Below are 22,698 nucleotides of genomic sequence, written 5' to 3' on the forward strand. Positions count from 1 at the left end.
CCCTCTTTATGCATTGGAAATGTTGCTCATCTTTAATGGATTCATCTCAGTCTCTTCCCTCTTTCTCCGTCATAAATATTTGAGAGGCAAGCAGTTCAAAAGTGGGGAAAAGGGGGCATTTAGCAAAGCCATTTGGAAACACAAATCTTAAACGCGGGACTGTGAAGACTGAAGGAAGGATGAAAAGAAAGGCGCCCGATCACGAGGCAAGAGCTCCAAGTCATTCAGAAGAAGCCATCCTAACAGATATGCTCTCTCACTTGCTTTCCTGATTTTCACCCTGTGTTTCTTTAATTCTGAATAAATATGTGCCACTTACAACTCACACACACACACACACGGGGTATATTTCCATAAAATATTAAAGGAGGTGTTTCCTGTAATTATAGCACTGTTTGCCTCTGCCTCAAAGCCTGATCTGTAATTAAACAGGACTGCACATGCATATGCCAAAGCAAAGCACACACCTCCACACCCCCAGACACATGCGCATACACACACTCACACAAAGAGCACGGTGAAGATTAGATCGCTGTTACTCATGCTCTTGAGTTCATGCTCAAATTTGTACACGCACATTCTGAATGGTCGCATTTATAGACATTGAGGCCTGAGCAAACACACACACACAGACACACAATCCCCCCACACACATGCATACATACACACATACTTCCACAAGGCAAAAGAGTCTGCAATACACTCTTTCCCAGACACCCTATTGTGATGTTATCTCCATAACTATCCATATATTGATCCACCTGCCTCTTCTCTCCTCTTTAATTCTTAATCCATCTGCCCCGCTGCCTCCCACCTTTCACCCACCCAACCCTTATCTAATCTGGCTATGCCACTAATGGCAGCCATTCCCAGCCATGAACAAGTGCCATAATGTGCTCTGGTAAGCCTTTATGATGTGAAATGACCCTATTGATTGGCTTGCATCCCCACTGACAAAAAAGAAGTGGCGGCAGTCACTTATTACTGTTAATGAGCTGTGGGATGGGCCCTAAGTGGCACGGCACACATGCACATGAGTACTCACAAATGCACAAACACACACAAACACACGCATGCGTGCACATGCATGCTTTGCATAATTGTGTAGGCATTACTCCTACCTGTCTGTGTCCCGCCACATTTCAGCTCGTTAGCGATGGGAGGTCCCACTGTGTGGGCGGGTGACGAGCTTTTAATGGCTGCCACTTGGCATTGTCATGTCGCGTTTTCGATGACTGTTGCATCTGTTTCTATTTTTGCGTCTATTGTACACACCTGGTGTGTCTGTAATGAACAAAGAAAAAGACTGCCACTTAGTCTGACAAATGATGCCAGCGTTTGCTTTTTGAGTAAAACGTGTTTTAGCACAGAAGCCCAGATGTGAGTTGTCACAGCAAGTGTAATAAGAGTAAGTGTAATGATGGACAAAACAAAACTGGGAGGTTTGGTAAGACACCAGTATGTCAGGGCCACAGGCGTAGATCTGAGTCTGACACTATGCTGTGTAGACAGAGTGAGGGTGTATATGCCAAGCTGCTTTATGAATCAAGGGAGTCTTCGTCTTGCTTATGTGTTTGTACAAACGAGGCTTCTGCATGTTTTCCAAGCTGGCAGCGCCTCACAGGGATAATTCATGGGACGCATCCAATCAGCCGCAGTGCATGTGCGACACATGTTTTTTTATTCAATCTTCTTGTCTTTTCATCTTCCGCCACCATCAGAACGCTTCCTGCTATTTTCTTCCCAGCTCGGGACAAACGAATAACAGATGTGAGAGGTTAGAACATCCCCTCCCCTCCACCTCTCCCCTTCCCCTCCTCCTGTGCTGTGACTAGTCTGTGACAACCTTTGTCAACTTTTGTACTCTCACTCTCTCTTGCTCTTTTGTTTCCCCAAAGCCTGCCCATCCCTTGTCCGCTATGTGGGGGACATAAAGCTGCACCCATCTCCCACCCACTCCCCATGGATGACCGTGTGTCTTATTCAGAGACTGTTTGCCTATTTTTGTATGTGTGTGTGTGACCTGGATAAATTTACTAGGCACATGTAGTCGGGCCTTGTTCCCCAGGGTCGTGCCTTACACACAATGAATCAGAGATTTATTTAATTTACGGGAATGACAAGTCAGCATGGATTCAAAGAATAACTGTGTCATGCAGTCGCTTTCGCATTTCATTGAGACACATAATTTACTCCACTGGATCTCAGAAGGGGAATTGCAGTGGAAAGCAAAGTGACACACTTTCACATCGTGGAGTCATCTACAATTTAAATGTAATTTGAGTTGTGTTTTTTTTTTTTCAAAATGTTAATGAGGAATACTGAAATAGAAACTTAAAATTTCTTGTTATTGAGATTTTGATCAGAACTTGTAGCTTATATGGAATTCCTTTACTCTTTGCTATACAGCACTTTCAATGTTTAGAATTTCCCATACAAATCAATTGAGAACCTTAGTAATTAAACTATAATTCAATATATTTGCTTATTTATTAGATCCTCAAGTGAATAAATCAATGCTGTATCAGTATTGCATACTTGAAAAGATTTATTTATGCAAGGCTGTGGCTGGAACAGAGGATATAGTGGGGTGTCTGGGAAGAGTCAATATTTTCATATGTAAGCCTGTGAAATTAATGGCCTAATATCTGCAATGAGAAAGCTCGTTTTAAAGGCATAATCCTCTCTCTGTTTCTTGGGAAGACAAGAGCGACTGAATCAATGAAGGTTTAGGCTCTGGGAAATTATAACTGCATACACATCACACACACACACACACATGGTTAAATCCACAACTACAAATACAGTTTTAGTCGATGCTCTACTCCAGATCCACTGCATGAACGAGCATTCTTATATTCCATCAAGAAAATGACAACCTTTAATAATGAGCACTTTTGATTTGGTATTAATGGTCTTTTTTTATAAGATGAAAAGAGCTGATTAGATTGAAATTTACCTTGCACAACCTCATTTGCAGTATGAAGCAAAAAGCAGTGCATGACTTTGGCAGTCCTTGAAAGTAGCAATCAGTTATTGTATTAAATCCAAAAGCCAAATACGAGGCGAAACTGTACCTGCACTTTACACAGTGAAAACATATGTTGAAGGGGTGATTTAAAATTTTACTGTACTCTGTACCAGTTTAAAAAAAATATGTAGTTTGAGGATTCATTCTCAGATTCTTGTCATTTTTAGGACTCATTTTATTCAAGGGTGTGCAACTTCTGTGTATGTAACCCCTGCTCACAGTGGAAGGAGAGACAAAGGTTCTTCTGCATTCATCAAAGAGCAGTAGTTTCCTGCACACACACACACACACACACACACACACACACACACACACACACACACACACACACATATGCACACAGCGTTAGAATTAAAATGTCATTACTTAGCTGGAACAGGTGAGCTCAACAAGACAGAGGAGACAGGGAAAAGGAGAAAAAGAGAGACCAAAATGGTACTTAATTCTTTCATTATCCAAATGAATGAAAATCACATCAATTCATCAGGACAAGGCCATACATCTGCCTCAAAATTAACTCAACAATTACGTGAGGAAGCTAATGAAGGCAAGGGCTCACTGTGTTGAGAGCTCTCAGCCATCAAAAGGCTTTTGATTCCATTTGGAGGAAAGACCTCTGAGGGCAGCCTGGGCTGGCGCCAGCTGACCTTCTTTATCTGACCTCTGACCTCTGTAGTAGCTTGGGAACTGGGTTGATAGCTGATTTGTTGGTTCGCCCGATAGCCCAGGGAAAGAAAGAGAGACAGACAGACAGAGAGAGAGAGTGAGAGAAAGAGAGAAACATACAAAGAATTTGTTTTTACTGAACTTCTCAATATTCTGTGTGTTCATGACAATTACATGCTGGTTGGGTGACTTGTTAACAGCTTTGCAGCCTCGCATTGACCCTGCACTCATGCAAAGCGAGTGACAACACTCTGTCTCTACACCATGTTTTAGTATCCATAGGAGGCCAGAGTGGATGAGAAAAATAGGAAGAATAGGGTTGTAGGGGGCATGTAGAGGACAATCATTAGACTGCACAGAAGGTGGGATTAGAAGAGGCAGCTGGGTGTGAGAAGAAGAAGAGCGGGAACATTGGCGGTCCCCGAGCATCTGGCAACGCGTCGCAGGGAGCCACGGTCCCTGTCATTAATAGTGATGAAATCATTTAAGCCATCAGGACTAAACGAGCCAGTTAAGAGACACTCAACGTTACAATTCTGTCTTGAGACGAAAAGACATTGCCTGTGCGCACTGCTGGCAATGGCTCACAGGATGTGCGGACTACATTAACTGTATGATTCCCCACCCAATGATGAAGATAAGTTTGAATTTAAGATTTACTTCCTGCGTGTATGAGGGATAAATATCAGTAAGAATAATTGGACTGATATTTTTGTTTTAGTTTAATGTTCTGAATTTGAATTATGTGGTCAGTATAGACAGTGAACGTTGTCAAAAATCTGCAATTTTTGATGACGTTACAGTAAGTAGTATGAGTGGTATAAGCAGGCTTGTACACAAGCCACAAAATTTTACTTACAGAATGCTTTTAGTTTGTGGCAACATCTGGTGAGAGGAATGGTAGAACACAACAGACGTAAAAGCAGTATGATGAAGACTAACTAAGATAAGTACTGATGTAAAATTAGAACTGATGAGGTGCTTTTGGATGAAATAGAGAAAAGCTGTGTTGACATGCAAAGCACATGAGGGCTGACAAACATTATAAGCTTACCACGAAATGAGCACAACAGTACTTGTGGCGTTTTTTTTTTTTTTTTTTTTTTTTTTTTAAATATCAAGTTTCAGCCTCAGCAGCAGCAGCAGTAGCAGCTCTGTTGAAACACTTTCAATAACAAAAAGGTCAATTAGCAAGTCAATGTATTACCTGTAATTCTATGCTACTCTGGTCATATGTATTATGCATATTTCTTTTGATTCCACAGTGAGGGGAACAATAACTGTGTGTAATTCTGGATGTAACAAGTTGGTGGAATCAAGCAACAAACTGTATTATCGGTGCGCCACAATTTACAAGAGATGTGCCATCATTAGAGCTATAGTGAGTGGAGAACCAAACCACTGGCTAAATCTGCCATGAAATACTAGACTGCTGCAATAAAACCTGAGCATCTGCAACAAACTGGAAACAGATGAACCCTGTCAAGGATACATTGTGCCCCCCCCAACCCACCCTCCCTCATTCTTCCTTGTTTCCTACAAGGCTGTGGGTCTTCTCTAGATAAGTGGTGAGAATGGTGATTTTGTGCATAATTACGCGTGTTGATGTGTGTGCACAGTGCACAGCATGTACTGATAATATGTGTGCATGACAGTGCGCATACTGGTGTATGCTTGTCGGCCTTTATGTGTATCATGTTATGGTCTACACAAGTACAGAGGCCACAAAAGAAATCCATTGCCAACAACAGCACAGCTACTGGCAAGGAGCCATACCACCCCAGAGGCTTATGGGATAGGGTTTACAACCAGAGATGGAGTGTAGGAGGGTGAAATCGGCAAGGGTCACCCTGTGTTACACTGTATACAGTGTCCACTTATTCCTCTGAACAAATGCCTATCTGGAATTCTATATTTCTCACATTTCTCAATAATGACTTTGTTTTCATTTTGTACATGTGTAGACAAAAAGCAAAACGCGGCCTTTAGGTTACTCTGCATTTGTGGTACATATCAGGTTATTAATACCAAGCATTACATTGATGTAGAGCAGAGTACCAGAGATTTATAGACTATATTAGGAGTCAGACGAGAACATTATGGTGCTTATTGTGAATTAGGGCATGGGCTCTCTGCCTTGTTTGCTCCTGGGGAGAGGTCATGATATCCTGTTACTTCCTCATACCCCTCACTGAAAGGGGACAAGTGTGCTTTTTCCATCTCAGTCCCAGACAACTTATTTCCAGTGTGTTGGGTTTTTGTTATATAACGATATTTGATCAGTGGAGGGCTACGCCAAATAGCTGGTTACACTGTACAGATGTACAATGGTGATTGGTTTATTAGCCTTATAAGCGTAACGATGTGGCGTGTTTGCCTTTTTGGCAAAGCGGACTAAAGTAGCTGTTGCATGAAAGGGCTATGCTTTTTTGGTGGTTCTGTTTGATGATGTGTTATTTTGTGGCAATTCATCTGAGTCAGTGTTAATAGTCAACATACATTTTCTGGTGGTATAAATGTAGAATTTGAACCCAGAGCCAGAAACCACTATATTTACCACTGAACCAACTGCTCTCCATCTCCTTTGTCTTGTCATCCTTTTCTTTCCCTTCTCTCCGCTGAGCATCAGTGCTGCCTTTCGTCAGTGGCACTGTCGTCTATTGACAGAGCAGTACATTCTAGACATATCTGGGGGATTAAGTTGCAAATTTAAGCAATGGGAAAATCAATGTGTTCCTCTTTTAATTCATGAGAAAGGCTGTCACTGACACAGCAGGGAGATGTGGCCTTGTAGATCACATTCATCCAGGAAAAAGCAGAGCAGGAGGAGGAGAGCAGCGTCTTTTAAATCTCTCCATCAAATAGGGGCTAGGTTGATGGTGAGAAAAAAAAAAGCCTCAGTTTCTACCTTTATCGGTGACAGTCATCTGACGGATCACATTCACAGACTGATTGTTAAGAAAATTTTAACGTGATTACACTTTCATTTTTCATGACCAGAAATAAGATTTTTTTTCACAATGTCAATTCCGGGACGGGAGTGTTTCTTGTCTTTTAAGTCCATGTACTCAGCAGTGTTTGGAGAGGGTGCAGCAAAAAGTACTACCTAGACTCTCAGCCAATAAAAACAGGTATCTGCCTGAACAGATGTATAATTTTATTGTCGCCAGAGTTTTTTTTTTTTCATGAAACACAGAGAAATTACCCAACCCTTTTGTTTTCATCTGCAAAGATTTCAATCACAAATTCTGACTCAACAAACATTTGCTTAAACTTTTACCACCAGCAGTTAAGAGTGCAGCATGTAAAATATCTGGTGGCAAAAGAGACACAATTATAATTGAAAAAAAAAAAAAAAGCACGGTTTCCCTCAACGCAAGTCACTTTTAAGTAAAGTCATCAGTTCGCCATGTTTTATGACTCCTGAACAAGTTCCGTACATCTCCATGTTCCCCTGTCTCCCCTGCTGACTTCAGGGAATTAGATTTTTTTAATGAACAGTTCAATATCTAATTCATTAAAGTGGCTGTTTTATTTGATGCATTTTCCTTACTCCAGCTGAACCAAGGGAGCAAGCCTGGGTGTGTGGGGAGAAGGGCCTGTTGATGGGTGTCAGTTGTTCACACAAAGTGTGCAGTGTATGTGCCTGCATGTGTCCCTTGGAGAGACTCGGGGGCTCCGGTCGATTGTGGCTCCTCTGCATGGGGCTGAGAGTGGGAGTTTTACTCTGTTTGACTGCTGAAGGACGGGAGCTGTAATTGGCCTTGGACACACTCTCCCTCGTTATTAGAGGCAGGCCAAGAGGCAGACTTAACAATCGGTGTGGGGCGCACTGCCAGTGCTTTCTCTTTTTCTCCAAGCGTCTATCTGGCAGAAAAAAAAACATAAGCAGGCACGTTATGTTTCAGCGCTATATTAAAAATGTCGCCCATGGCTCTGTTTTGTGTGTGTATGTATCCTCTGCTGCTCTGTAATTAGTATGTCGCTCATTTAGCAGCTCCTCCGTATTCCTCTCTGACCAACTGCCTGATCATTGCATCTCACACACTCTACACAGACACGCTCGTACTGATCCAAGACACACGCAGAGACAGAGAGAAGAGATACAGTTCATCTTCAGAAATAATAGAAACATGTATTGCATAATATACAAAAACAAGGAACATGATCTACAGTAGGTCAAGAAGCGAAATATGTGTTTTAAAGTGAAACAGAGGGCCTTGGTAAAATATGAAAGGGCCAGAATAAGAGAGGAAGGGACTCCCTGGTGGAAGCCTGGAGGAGGTAGGGGGGCAGCTGGAGATGTGTCAGGTGCCTGCCTCTTTGCTGGGCAGTGTTGTTACACCGAGGGCAGTGCCACAAGTCCGAAAGTATTGATTTCTCTCCTTGTCAAGAGGCAGAGAACTGTCATGTGAAGTACACTGACCTTGGCACACACACTAAGACAACTATTCCCCCTGGTCCCCCATGGCACAGAGAGAAGCAGATGCAAGACATAGCAGCGGTCAGCAACAAACAAGAACGAGCAAAGGTCTCCAACAAGGGGGGGGGAGGGGTGGGCAGGAGAAAGGAAAAGATGAGGTGAGCTCGGGAGGAAGAGAAGAGAAGAGGAAAAAGAGAGAAGAGGTAGCAGGAAGAGAAACAGAGAAAAAGAAAGGGGGTGGGGGTGGGGGCAACAGCCAAAGCCAGGGCCAGTTCCCCTGAGTTGTCTCTGGGCAGCCCAGTGTCTGGTTATCACGCTGTTTGAAATGACAATGGCTTGACTTGTATTTTCCTCCTGAGACCCAACTCAGATCTATAAGCCGGGGGGTGGGTGTGGGGTGTGGGGTTGGGGGGGTTGGGTGTGTGGTTGTGTGGGTTGTTGTGGGGGGCAATAGAAGAGCAGAGAACAAAAAAAGGCTGGTCAGGGAAAGAGATGATAGCGGTGGGAGAGGGAGGTAGGAAACAGTAGAAGAGAAAGCTTTACAACAAGAAAAGTGAAAAGGGGGAAGGAGTGAGCGATTGACTCCTGTCTCCATATCACTGCTGCATTTGCAGCCTTTGAGATCTACAGAGAGAGACAGAGAGGAAGGAAGAGAAAGAGAGCAGCAACAGCAGCAGCGGCAGCTCAAGTGAAATGTTTTTCATGTGGAAGCTCCATCACGACTTGACAACAAAAAGGGCTCCCTGTCACCTGCAGCTACACGGCGGGGCTCATCCCCAGTCACTGCAAAGCGCAGCGCTGAGAGACAGACAGTGAAAACACAGCGTACAAAGAGCTCTCCTTGGGTTAGATCAGGGTGACAGACACTTAAGAGACCCGGCTTTAGTCACACATCTCTCGCCTCAGCTCAGGGTATTTTGCTAACAAGCTCAGCAGCAAGTTCCCTCTCTTGAACACTGATGCTCATGAATAAAGGCCACTTCTTCATGATGAAGAGTTCTTTCTGTAGTTGTGAGGGAATCTATTCCCAAAGTCTTCTTTTGGAGGAATCTGAAATATTCTGAAAGAAGTCGAGCCCTAATTGAATTAGCTGGCTTATTAGTGTTAGACATTGTAAGCCTGGCTATAAGTAAGGAAATGGGGACTTGGGAAGTGGATTTAAAGAGCAGTGTTGGTTTTGGTTCTAATTTTACACTCTCCTGATACGCATTATTCCCCTTAGCTGCAGTTAGAACCAGATATGGTAATGCTAATAATATGTGTGCAAGGAGGTTTAAGTGGCTCTCTCACCTCAATAGACAGGCCTGGGAAATAGTTGTCTTTAAACCCAGGTGCTAGAGCTTCATCAATGGTTCAGAGGCATTATTTAAGGGTGAAGCAAAAGCAGTGGTGTGAATTAAAGAAGATAGAGAGTATAGAGTGTGTCATTAGACAAAAACAAAACAAAACAAAACACACAGACAATGAGAGTTAGACTTCCATTTAAAGATAAGAATATGAAAGAGCATTCTACATCTCCCTCTTTGTCTTTGTCTCCTCTTTGTCTGTTCGCAATCCTCTTATTTCCACATGTCTTTAAGGAAGAACATACACTAAGCACACCTTTGGCTAGAATTCTGTTTAGCAGCCTTGATACAGATTTTTGCTTCTCTTAGTCTGCCTTAAATTGGTCAAATCTGATCTCTAATTACTTGTCCTTTCATTATCTTTGTGTGTTAAATCCAAGGGCTTTACCAGTATTATCTTTACTCAATGAAAGAAAGAAACAGTCTTTGATCACAATGCGCTTTCTGCACAACTTAATGAATCTGTTTCATCTCTCTTTTTGACTTTCCTTCTCTGTTGTCAATATTGCCCTTCTTCGTGCCCCGAGAACACAGTTTCTAAAAAGTACAACTCCTTGGTTTGGAGCAGTATATTAAATAATAATGCAGACGACTACTGAGATTTTATTAATCAACTTTTTCAGTGAAAATGAAGGTTTTTCTGCATTTACCATCCCATCAGGTCAGCGAAGTGTTAAAAGTAGCTGACACACTAGTTAACTTGATCTTTCACCCCATGTTGATTGTCTGCTTCCTTTGGGAGCACCTAAGGAACATTGTGGCTTTTACCAAATCACCATGAGTGCTCAGACCATTAAAAAACACTGAAACACAAACATTGGCATTTATTGCAGCCCCCCCAAAAAATAAATTGGGGCAACTGGCAGCTAACAAATGAATAAATGTCAGCCTCCACAATTAGCCTTCGCTCTCAGTGGGTGCATAATGGATCTCACTACACAAAACGATTACGTGCCACTTGAGATGATGACAGCTTGTGCTAAAAGGAGCTACTTCACCCACTTAGTCAGCTCTCTTTGGGGGTATCGCACCTTTTGTATCTATGGTGAAAAGGGACATGCCAGTGAGGCTTGTGTGCCCCTCATCCTTCCCAGGTGCCAGAGGGCATAATGCCAAGCGAATGCCTCAGCTGACACATGATAAACCAGTGGACAGGTGACCAATGTGAAGGAGACAATTCTTTGAATTCCAGGCACGCCAACACAGAGCCTATGGGTCATTTTCACATCTTTCAAATCAAGGAAGAATAAACAGATCATCAGTTGCACTGATGTCAACCAAGGAGCAAAAAGGTTAAACCTTTTGACAATATGCAGGCAGCCCTTTTTCTCTCTGCTTTTCGTTGTGGCTGAAATTTGGGAGTGACATGAAAATGAAAATGAATTCAGAATAATCCAAGTTGAAAGGGATTATTTAGCATCACACCAATTTTTATAATAAGATGAAGAAAAAGGTGATAAAATACTGATTCCTTAAACCAAACAAGACCATAGAGGTGGGAAAAAAACTATATATAAAAACTGGAATTTTTATAAATGTAATCATATTATATCAAGTTTGAGATTTGAACTGTCTCCTCAATCAAAGGCAATGGATGCTTTAAAAGAGTGACTGAGAAAGAAAGAGGCACAAAGAGAAAGAAATGTCTGAGAACATAATCACCTCAGCACACAACACATGTATTTCTTTTCTTTCCATCCTCATCTGACTTCTTTTTTTTTGCCCTGTTCTTGTATCTATCCCATGTATTCCCCTCTGCCCATGACATACTGAAAATTCCTGGTTAAGTGCTGTTCTGACATTAGCTGAATGTAGTCACAGCATTTGGCCTGGGGACAAATGCTGGAAAGGCCCTATAAATATGGATGCCACCCACCCCTCCTCTTTTTCTCCTGCTCTCCCTCGGCTCCCTGATGAGTTTGCATGTGTCTGTGTGTGTTTGTGTCTGGGTGGCACGCCGCTTGCTCTGTCACACCATGTCCCTACTGTTTGTTTACTCACACTGACAGAGATACACTCGCTTGCTCTCGGCGCTCTCCACCTACGCCTGCTAACCATGTGCCAAAGAGCTTGCTAATGCTCCAGCTCCTCCTATAAATAATGGATCCACCAATGCCAAGCAGCTACCTAGCGCCGCAGCCCCAGATGTCTGAGCTGTTTCATAGGCTGATGAATCTGTTAGCCTGCATGTCATTCTCATACTCTCACACAGAGTATGTGAGTGTGATGGGAGTGTCACTGTCACTTGCTGTTACATCGCAGGGCACTGTACGCAGAGAGCTTGGCGCTGTTTGTGAATGATGCCAGCCAAGCCAGGCACCTTCCTATGTGCCTATCTCTGCCTGTGGCAGGCTCTGTGGCGGCCCTGTGGGCGCCCCGTGACTGCACTGATGCCAGCACGTGCGGAGCTGCAGAGAGGGCCTCCGTGGGGAGGAAGTGGGCCATTAGTAGAGTCCTTGCCTGAGCATTTTACTCCACTTCAGTACACATCACAGAGGGCCGCCCTCTCACTAACTAGCTAACATATGCTAATTAGCCTGGTGACGGAGCTCCTTGCTTATTTGTAGCAAAGCTGGCTGGGAGAACATGGCGAAGGACTGACGCCACTTCATTAAGTTTTCTTTTATCCACTATAGTTTATCTCACAATACATTTCAGATGTTGTACAGCAGCTCAGCGTTTTGGAGTAGCTGGATGATATGAACATATGAAACCATTATGCCACAGTCAGAGTTCCGTCTTATTTGTAAACTTGGACTGTTGGCTGACACATCACTGCTTGGATAGGCATCTAACATAAATAAAGTTTTCTTACGTTCTAGATTAGTAGCCTATGGCGTGTGGTCTGCTCTCCTACCAACACAGCTTTCCTGCAACGTCTTCATTTTCTAGAAACAAGAACAACCACAGCCTTAATGAAACTTAATGATGATAGTCATAACACAATAATCCAGTGGTCTGGAAAACTAATCAATGCGTCTTCTCTCCTTCCCCTAATGACCTGTGAAAACAAAGCAATAAAAAGGCGGTGTGTGTTTATTTTGGCCAAAGCAACAGGCTGATAAGAAGGGCTGGTTGATTAGTGCTGAGCAAAGCCAAAACGGTCACAGAGATTAGGACACACAAAGCTAATGTCACCACAGAAAGCGAAGGTGTGTGTGTGTGTGTACGTACAGTTCAGGAACTCTCCTCTCCCTGGAAATTTTAGTGGCCGATTAACTAAAATTAATTCATTCTACCAGGTGTGTCATCTATGTGTTAAACGGACGAGAATTTCCTGTCTGATGTCTGTAAACTATAATTTTCCTGTTACTGTAACTCCAGTCAGTGGTTCAAAGTTGCTCATCTCAGTTATGCAATGATAAACACATGTTGTGTCCCCTGTGTGGTGGCCTGCTGCTGCAGCCCTTGTTTTCGCTGTTAGTCTCTGGTTGATTCCTCAGACACCGCACATCACTGAGGTGAGTTGTGTGTAGATCCGGGATACAAAGGTGCCTACAAAGTGGTGCAAAAGAGGAGTTCCTTCGATCAATTTTTTAACTATATATATAATTTTTTTTCTTTTTTTATTTAAACGGATTTGTGATTTCAACAGTTTATTTTACAGCAAGATAAAAAGATATGGGAAAGAAGGAGGTATAATATTTTGCTTTCTCGGTGTAGAGGGAATTTAAACAACAACAAAAGAAAAAGATAAACTGAGAGAAAAGGAGACGCTCACTGCTTTGCTTTGGATCAGCAGCTATGGCATGCTTTCTCAATGCATACTATACTTGCTGCTGTTACAAATAAAAATTAGTCAGTACATAATTACAACACTGGAAATCATATGTACATGTGTTACACAAACACTCAGAGGAAAACACCACTTCAATATCATTCTCACGGGCCCAAACTGAATACATGTCATGCATATTATATTAGGACACAGACAAATTCAGAAATTTTCAGAGTTAAAAATGATTAAACAAGCTCTGTAATAAATGTGTTTTTTATTCCCTGGTCAGATCATCTGAATACCTAAACACACAACACACTTCATATGGCAACACGGGAGATCAGTGTCAGGTGGATTACATGGAATGATGGGGTGATGTGTCTTTTTTTCCTGCCTGCTGGAGAGCCTGGTGTCCTGATTAAAAATTTCAGCTCCACTGCCTTTCTAATTAATTAGCGAGGCCACTCAGAGGAGCGCTGTGGACCAATTAGTCTCTAGCAAGCCAATGATGCCTATCGCTACAGCATCACTGTACAGCTGTCGCTCCCTACTCAGAGGACGGCTGGGGATGGACCCTCAGGTGCTCACGCGGGTTCACGCAGCAGCAGTGTGCATACATCAGATGTATGCGCACACACACACACACAGCATAATAATAATAATAGCAAAAGAAGAGATAGATACAAAATGTGTTGTCAAACAATTATTAAAAATATTTCTTGGACTGACCTCATCTCCATCTAATAAAAATTCTCATAAACAATAATATATCTTTGAAGCTATGAGAAATTGATATTTAATTAATTAATAAGGAGCAGCCCTCATACTAACCTGCAGAGTTTGAGTTTTTTTACTCACTTTCAATATATATTGAATCCTTTTGGATTTTTCACTGCTGGTTAGACTAAATCTGATGAAATCATCAGATATTAACAATACAGCAATTTACAGTAGATTCTGGGAGGCTCACAGTTTGGCTTTTTCTTCGTGCCTTGTTGAGACTAATTGTGGGGTACAGACTCACGCAACTGTAGTACTACGAATTTGCCTGTCCTATTTCAACCTACACTGCTTCACACTAAAAATAGTGTGGCTTTGAGAGTCACCTGAATTTGCAAAAATGCCACCTGAAAAAGAATAGACCTCTGCCATGCTTCTCTGCCCTGCATGTTAACAACAGAAGCAACTGAAATAAGATGGACCAGTTGTTTTTTTTTTCCCTCTGTCTGACGTTGTATTCATCCTGCATGCTGACCACAGGGCTGGGTGGGGAGAGGTTGGGTGGTGGTGGGGAGATGTCTGCATTTCTGTGGAGAGGTGGCAGGGTTTGCTGACTTTGTGAGAACGGACTAGTTATAAGACAGAGGAAGCTCATTTCCACTTCAAGGGGACGTCTGAAACATGGCATCAGCAGGCCTCTCCGTTAGCTCTCACATTCACTTGCTGTACACTCGCACATGTGTGTTCGTGCTTAAATGTATGTGTGTGCATGTATGCACACACTCCCACTATCTGATCATCTCACATTCGCAGATACTCCTAATGTCTCCCCATCGCCTCCTTTTCCACAGTCTAATGTTTATTCGTAGTTGAACAAAATGCGCTGATACAGTTTTTCTTCAAGACTAAAAAACAGCCAAAAGCTAAAAAAAAAAAGGAGGAACTTCAAAGCCCCCCATGGTGGTGGGTACACATTAATGAACACATCACACATTTCACACACGCAAACACACTCAGAATGTCCTGCGAATAATTCACTTTCTCTGAAAGTTTAATTACTAAGTGGATTTTGGATTGGCACGCTTGATCATAAAATAATGTGTCTGGATTTGCTTATACAGCACAGACACTCACAAGCACAAGTCACTCTGCAAGCACAAACAGTCAATACCATAGTGGCTGATTAGTATGAGAAGAGGAGATGAATATTGGAGAAGGACTCTAAGGAGCTACCCATGAAACATGGAGAGGATGTCAAAGCATTTTGTTCCCATCTTGTTCATTAGATTTAACTCAGGCTAGTGGATGTTGAGAATGTTTTTAAGTGCACTCACAATCAGACGCACACACTCCAACAAAAAAGGTACACTCAGAAAACAAAGCTGCTGGAAACAGTTGTAGTTATTAGAGCGGTGTGTCTGACATTTTGTCGACATAAGTAATTAATTTAGCCTTTCTATGGGGAAAGTCCAAAGAGCCCAATTAACATGGCTAATATTGCTGCATCGTGTAAAAACATTTTTTTTTTTTTTAAATACAGAGGGAATATTCAAATGACTTGCCTTCATTATTCAAATGTATAAGCAAAGTCATCACTGGGGAAAGAGACAAGATGGGATTCGCACTGACAGGAACAAGAAAATGATAATCAATCTTTCATTTCTGCAAAGCAATCAAATAAAGAGCATTTTTGCTTTATTATTATCTGGGTTTTACTTATTTGAATCATCTGAAATTTTTAGGTTTCTCACATTCCCTCTCATTCTGCAAAAGAAATTTGAAAGCTTATTGTTTTGTAAATAATACATTGATTAAATGCTATGGTGTACTGATTATTTCACAGGAAGAAAACCGCATATTTTGATATCATGGCAATTTGCTTGCACCATCTTAAAAGCAGTTTAGTATTTGATTGAAATTACAAAGTAAGTCAGGGCTTTAGAGAGTTTTTGACTTTTACAGTTGGTCCAGTACACATGCTCAGACAGGAAGCCAGGCCAACACTCACTCAGCTGCCAAATCCCACGGCTTTGTATGCAACATGCTGTAAAAACAGAATCAGACGAATAATAGTCTTAATTCAGAGAGTGAAAATGTAAAGGTCAGTGGCAGGAGTGGGGGACTTTTTTTTCTTTTAAGACTATTTAAATCTGTTTTTACAGATTGCCATTGTGGTACTTTGTTTTCTATTTTCACGGCTTGTTCGAGTATTTATTTTCTAGCAAGCTCAGAGGGCCCCACTAGTGCAAGGCCTGGGCTCTTGGCTCTACTCTCCCACTCATATAGCTGTAACAAAGTCAATATTACAAAGAGGTAACACATGTCGAGGTATGCTTCAGGCTTGCCCTGGCGTTGTGATCCTGGATTGGGACACACATACACTCATTCAAACACACACATACACACTGTGTAAAAGAATACATGTACTTAATAGTAGGAAGCCTACCTCCACGAGGAAAAATGTATCCCACTTATTTCATCCTTTTTCAAAATTATTCTCTGGTTGAAGCTGGTTTTCACACATGTGAAGTTGTTCACAGGCACACGCATGTGTGTGTGTGTGTATAAGAACTCCTTCTGCCACACGTTATGTGTGAGTGCAAAGTACTTGTTGGTTTCTGTGTTTTCACATAAATTTTGAGTGCGTGTGTGTGTGTGGTTCAGTTTGTTTTGTTTTTCCCTTACTTCAGCACATCTGAGAGAGCTTTTCTGGAACTCCTGAGCCCTGTCCAAACAAAGATGGCCGAATGAGAAGGATGGAGGGGAGGTGGATCAGGGTGTGCATGCATGCGTCTGTATGTCAATGCATGTGTGTGTGCGTGTGTGTTTGTGATTTTTCAAGTAAGCTGGGACCAGAAGGGCCTTGCGAAAAAAACCAAGGGGAGGGAGAGAAAGCCGAGCCCCTGAGAAAGGCAGCTGGAAACACGGAGACTTGCGGTCTTTCGCTCCCCAATTGCTCTTCCTCATAACCCCCCACCCCTCTCTCTCCCTGGCCCAGCTGCACTCAGATGTGTCTGCCTGGTCCATCCCCCCACCCACTGCCCTCCCCTCACCTCTACACTCCCAAGCTCAATGCCACTGCCAAGGAGAGAGAGAGAGAGAGAGAGGGAGAGTGAATGAGAGAGTGTCGCAGCTGGTAATACTTACTGGCCATTTTACCGCGGTAAAGGCATGAGATTCATTAGCCCAGGGCCTGCGTGTTTTGTGCTGAGTAGCGGCCGTGTTATTGTTAGGATGTGGTAAAATTATAAATATGGGGGGTGATGGGGGATTTTGGTGGTAGGTGGGGGGGTCTAAATGGAATGGGCAGAGAGTAGAGAGTGTGAGTTGGTGGGGGGAGGAGGAAGAGGAGTGCATGCCACTCATTAACTCCTCTGCCACAATCTTGTTTCTCATGATTGGGTGGCAATAAAAAAGTCTGTCACAATTTGTCAAAGTTAATGACTCAATGGCACACAAGCACTCAAGGCTGAAAGACACGCTAACATATGTCGAATTAGTCAATAGCTTTATAATTGCAGGAATAAGGATTTCAGTTTTAGCCAAATGGAGCGGACTTAGAGGGTCCTGAGAGGGAATTTGCAATTTGTTCAGGTCGATTGCAAAATGGCAATCACTAAGGCTTGGCATTGCTCTCCGCATGCAATTGTAAGACTCTTTGTTTTGCCTGCTTCACATTCTCCCTCCCACCTGTTTGAGCTTTGTCTGTGTCTCCTTTGTGACCTGTGACTCTGGATCAGTGTCTAGCCTCCACTTCAGCCCCTCTATCTTTGAACTTTGTAAGACTGATAAAGACGAAAGCACCCAGATGGACTTTTCCTTTGGTCTACCGTCTCCCTCCCTCTCTCTCTCGCTGACCCAACACACACAGCACACAGACACACACACACACACGGAGTCAAGACATTCCTCATTTCTCTCCCTCACTGCATGGCTTTGGGAGTGACACACTTGTCACTGCAGTAATGTAGCCATTCGTTAAATACTTTCTGTCTCTCCCTCCCCTCTACTGCTGTATATCTTGTTTTGTGTCCTATTTTTCTGTGTCACTTGTGGACCAAGAGACTGTAAATACTAATGGAAGATGCAGATTTTTCTTGGAGTGTTGTGTCTAAAGCGGGAACTACCAAACTGAATCAGGAGCAGCCTTCTCGCTATGCTGGCTGAGGTAAATAACTGAATGCCAACACATTGCAGATTGATTTAACTTTTTTCTTGTTCTTCTTTTGTTGATAATTTGTAATTTCAAGAAAAAGGTAAAATACAAGTACATGGAGCATTGGTCTGAAAATAATCTGAACCCCTGGTTCAGCAATAGCTTATACATAGTTTTGTATTTCCACAGCTGCTGGGTGTGCAGGCCCAGGTGTTTACAAGTAAACCGCCATGCTGACACACTGTTTGAGCAAAACTCAGAGGAAAGAAACAAATATTATTGCCCAGTCGTGTGTCTTGAAAACCAGCCAATCTGTCTACAGTAGTGTTCGGTTTAGTTGAAAAAACACATATACATAATTTGGAGATTGCTTACACACAATTAGTGAAGGCTTTTTTACATTAAAAAATGGTCAAAGAAAATAAAGAGCTATTGGCAAGATTAAATCTAGGAGCTCTTCCAGGATTTCTCTGGCTGGGAGGGAGCTTGAGTAGGGGAATTCACTGTGTGAGAGTGTGGGTGTTTGTGTGCGTGTGTGCACATGTTTGCATGACAGGGAATGTGGGAGAGTGTGGGCGCTTGTGTGTGTGTGTGTGTGTGTGTATGTATTTGTGTATGTGTGTGTGTAGTTCAGGCGGCAGAGTCCCACACTGCAGACTAGTGTAATGACTAAATGTCAATTTGGGGTAATCTCAGTAGTGTTTGCCTCCTGTCGTCAAGCTGCTGTTAAGACTGAACCTTGTGTGTGTGTGTGTGTGTGTGTGTGTGTGTGTCCTATTGCCTACGCCAAAAAAATTATCGCCATGGAGATGTCCCCGCATAGAGAGAGGTCAGTAATATGTCTAGGCTCTGACTAATACTTTCTGTTTGTGTTAGGGTGCAGATGGAGGGGGAGTTAAAGAGCAGACGATGTGGGTCATCTTCTCTCTAGTCTTTATTTCCTAATACCTCCACCGATGACCCCCCCCAAGCTCTCTTCTATCTTTTCGACAGTCCCCTTCCCCTTTTTTCTCTTCCTCTGTTTTCTCTGTATTTTTTACTCTTTCTCAACTAAAAACAGTTTGGTTGCGCTGAATGTTCATGTCGCTTCCTTGAGTTTTGCGATTGTTGCAGTGTGGACTTTCACTGAGGGATCTGTATTTTGGCAGGGGTGATCAGAGTGCAGGTGTCAGATCTGACAGGGAGTAGACCTTATCTGGCGTGGCTCATTCCCTCTGATAGGCTGAAGGTCAGAAGAGAACTAGTATATATTGACAACAATGGTCTCATTTATTTTTTTTCCTTTCCTGTCCACACAATGGGCTGAGATGAGGAAGTGTGTCTCCGGACAATAGAAAGCCTTACAAGTTGTGGGGTGATTCCAGGGGTTTATTTTGTTTTATTTTATTTTTAATTTACTCATTGAGCAGAAATAAACTTTATCTATTTTTGGTGTCTAAAAATTTGAGGATTTACAAATTTATATTCAATGTTTTGGGGTAGATTGAAAAGTGAATCGGTCACCTTCAACACACGGTAGGTTTTTTTTTTTTTTTTTTTTGTCAATACTCGATAATTAATAAGACAATTTATAGACAAACTGAATAATCCTGGACCGGACTGGAGAATGCATGTGGAACTTGTCAGGCCAATCAAAAAACATTTGTATATTTGTCAGAAAAAAATTGATTTTTCAGATTTGGAGGCCCACAGAAATATTAGCAGGAATAGATTGGACAAAAGAAAATCAACTGCAAGCAGTTCAAGAGTGGTAGGAAACTATGTATTAATATGCCTTTTTGTTATTTAGTTGAAAAGAAAGAATAAAACAGTGCAGTTATAATAATGCTAATAGTAATAAACTTAAAAGTTGCATCTGACAGAAGAAAATCTGATTTGGAAGATCTAACCTGGTATCTGCAGCTCAGCATCACCTTTTCCATTTCTGCTTATCAACTCTCCTCTGGCTCCTCCACCTTTACTGTAGCATTTCTTCCCCATCTTTTTGATACACCAGCTTACCTGACCCCCACCCACTCACTGCTGCGCCCTTGCTATCTCACTCCTCTACCTTTTCAATAACTTTCCCTTCGTTCTATCTTCCAGTCTCCCTCTAGCACACTCTCTTTGAACCCTGCCTTGTGTCTTTGGACCCAGAGGTCTGTCACTGGGCAGATGGTTTGATCTTTGGTTAGGGAAATGCTTTGAGGAGAGCTGAGAGGGGCCAAGGCTCAGGACTGCAGGCCTCCATCTGGATCTGCTGACTACATTCGAGATAGGGGAAACTGCTGCTCCGTTGATGCTTCAGTATTTGAACTGACAGTGTAGTCCAGTGTTAACAGTGAGGTTCAGCTTTCATACTGCATAGGCTGCAGTGACTGAGAGCATGGCATATGATAGTGAGATCACAAAGTTGTGTTTCTGGTCTGGTACAGTGCTAATATGCTCCTACTCTCTCTCAGTTGTTTCACAATATCAAAGCCAGCTGGGTCCTTTATCAGTCCACTTCATAAACAAGCATGACGGTCCTGAAGTATGCACACATCTATTCATTATGTGAATGAGTCAGACTACAAGTTTCGTCGCTGATCTGATTTGAAATTTTGGGGTGGGTGTCATGGTCATTACTTGCTTTGACTGTCTCAAACCACACAGAAGAACTAGGAATGTTGGAAAGAGAAAGTTTAAGTGTTTGATTCACGACCAATCACATGGGTGTTGTGTGTGTATATATGAAGTCGTGCGGAGAATGAGTCATATCTGACAGATGACAAACACTGAAAGACAGAATTGGACCTCTGGTTGAAGTCAAAATTGGATGTAATCTGGAATGATAACTAATCACAGATATCACTGTTTGTTTAGATTCTCCAGTTGTGAATTTGTATGTTCCTGATTAATGATTCTTATCGATGATGACTGTGCAATTTCCTCAGCTGTACACACAAAAGATTGAAGCAAGGATTTGATATGACAGATGACATCAAGAAAGTCTCGGCAGTAATGTGATCTGATTCAAACCAGCCTTGGTATAATTCTCCAAAACATCTGACACTTCTGCTTTTGCAGGCTTGAACAAACGATGAACTTTTCAGTCTGTGGTCAGCAGGACCCAACGCTACTACATGAAAGCGCAACAAGACAGGGAGGTCCTGCTAAACAGCTGAAACTTGTTTCACGTTTTCACAGACACAATATGTTGACAGAACAATGAAGTTCAGACAAACCTCACTGTTCACTGGTCTTTACTAAATAATGTTTATTTACCTCACTCATTTCTTAACATAATTGTCTAATCTGGCCTCTTTCAAATTCAAGCTAAGTAGTTTACACTATCTTACTAAAATGCCTTTAAAAAGAGTTAAATCCAAACATTGGTATAGTTTGGAGTTTTGTTTTGTTTTTTTGTTTTTTTTTACATACATTTGAGATACATTTACTTACTGGCAATAAGTCTTAAAACTTGTCAAGTTGCAAAGACCATTAATTGAGGGTGCGTGCAAACAACAGACATGGCTGCTCCCATTTGTTTGACTTAAAGAAAGGAAAAAGGAAAAAGGAGAAGAAGAAAAGAGAGGGGTCCTAGGTCTGAACATGAATACATGAAAACACATGCTTCTCTTCTCCTTCTGTAATCCACCAGGGACTCACGCCCCATTTGGTTATCATTAGCATAGCTCTGGTCGCTCTGCCCCGTGTCAAAGCCCAGACGCACAGCTGCACAAAGGACAGGGACCTCTGGCTATGTGACTGCCAGCCGCTGGGCTCAAAACCAGAAGTGACATGGAGGATGGGCTTTGCACTGTGGGGACTCTAGAATTAAGACTATCATTTTCTATCGACTAGCCCTGTAAAGTGCAGTGGTGTTTTAAGCTTCAGTCAGCGTACAAGCGATTAATCATTGTTTATTTTGTACTGCTTTGTAAGGCAAGAACACTCAGTTACAAATCAAATGCAATGTATAAAATCAAACAAGTAAAAATTAGCCCTGGCATGAGGTATTTGCTCCCTTGTATTTTGTGGCGTGCTGTGTCTGACTACAAAGACTTTTTTATTCGCCGTGTTTTATTTGTCACCTGTTTCTAATATGGACATTGCGAAGTCCTGATCTATCCGACGGAGCCAGGGCTTGCTTTATGACACGCAAAGCTGCTATGCCTCTTTTCCTACACACGTTGGCTGCACATTTCTGGCAGGAAATTGACAGCATTTCAGCAGCTAACTCATGGATGAGATAATATCTTGTGGGTGGAAGAGAGGACAAGATGCTCCCAGTGTTTTACAGTGACCCTAAGCAGAGACAAATTTAAATCTGAAGCTGCTGCTACAAAGAGGAGGCGCACACATGCACACAGATGCGCACGTACACACAGGGTTTTCATTTAAATCTCGGCTTTGCTTAACTCACCAAACAAGAATTGTGGTCTGTGGCTGTGTGTTGAACATGGTAAAGGTTTCAATTAAAGTAGGAAGAACAATACCCACCCTGCATCCAGCAGCTGTCTGGGTTGGTTTTCGGCTGTACACTGTTTAGTGAAGATACAAAGGGGCTGAAATGGACTAGGCAAGCAGTGTTTTAGTGGTGATTTCTGTGGCACAACTTCAACTGAAAAAAAATTACAGTGTAGCAATAGATTTATACAGGGTATTAGTTTAGGA

General features: G+C 42.3%; 1 protein-coding gene across 6 annotated transcripts in view; it reads left to right on the forward strand.

The window, feature by feature from the left end:
* Positions 1-22,698, forward strand: part of bnc2 (basonuclin zinc finger protein 2) — a 156,676-nt gene that overhangs the window by 84,509 nt on the left and 49,469 nt on the right. The window contains exon 1 of one of the 6 annotated variants that reach the window (XM_029498118.1): positions 18,043-18,072. The exons of 4 other annotated variants lie outside the window; for them this stretch is intronic. In XM_029498118.1, coding sequence (XP_029353978.1) covers positions 18,061-18,072 — 12 coding nt within the window. In that variant the 5' untranslated portion in view covers positions 18,043-18,060. Of the gene's footprint in view, positions 1-18,042; positions 18,073-18,768; positions 18,890-22,698 lie in introns of those variants that run through there. One more of the 6 variants, XM_029498127.1, reaches the window with a different exon arrangement.

Source organism: Echeneis naucrates, chromosome 1 (genome assembly GCF_900963305.1).
Source record: "Echeneis naucrates chromosome 1, fEcheNa1.1, whole genome shotgun sequence".
Taxonomy (NCBI): domain Eukaryota; kingdom Metazoa; phylum Chordata; class Actinopteri; order Carangiformes; family Echeneidae; genus Echeneis; species Echeneis naucrates.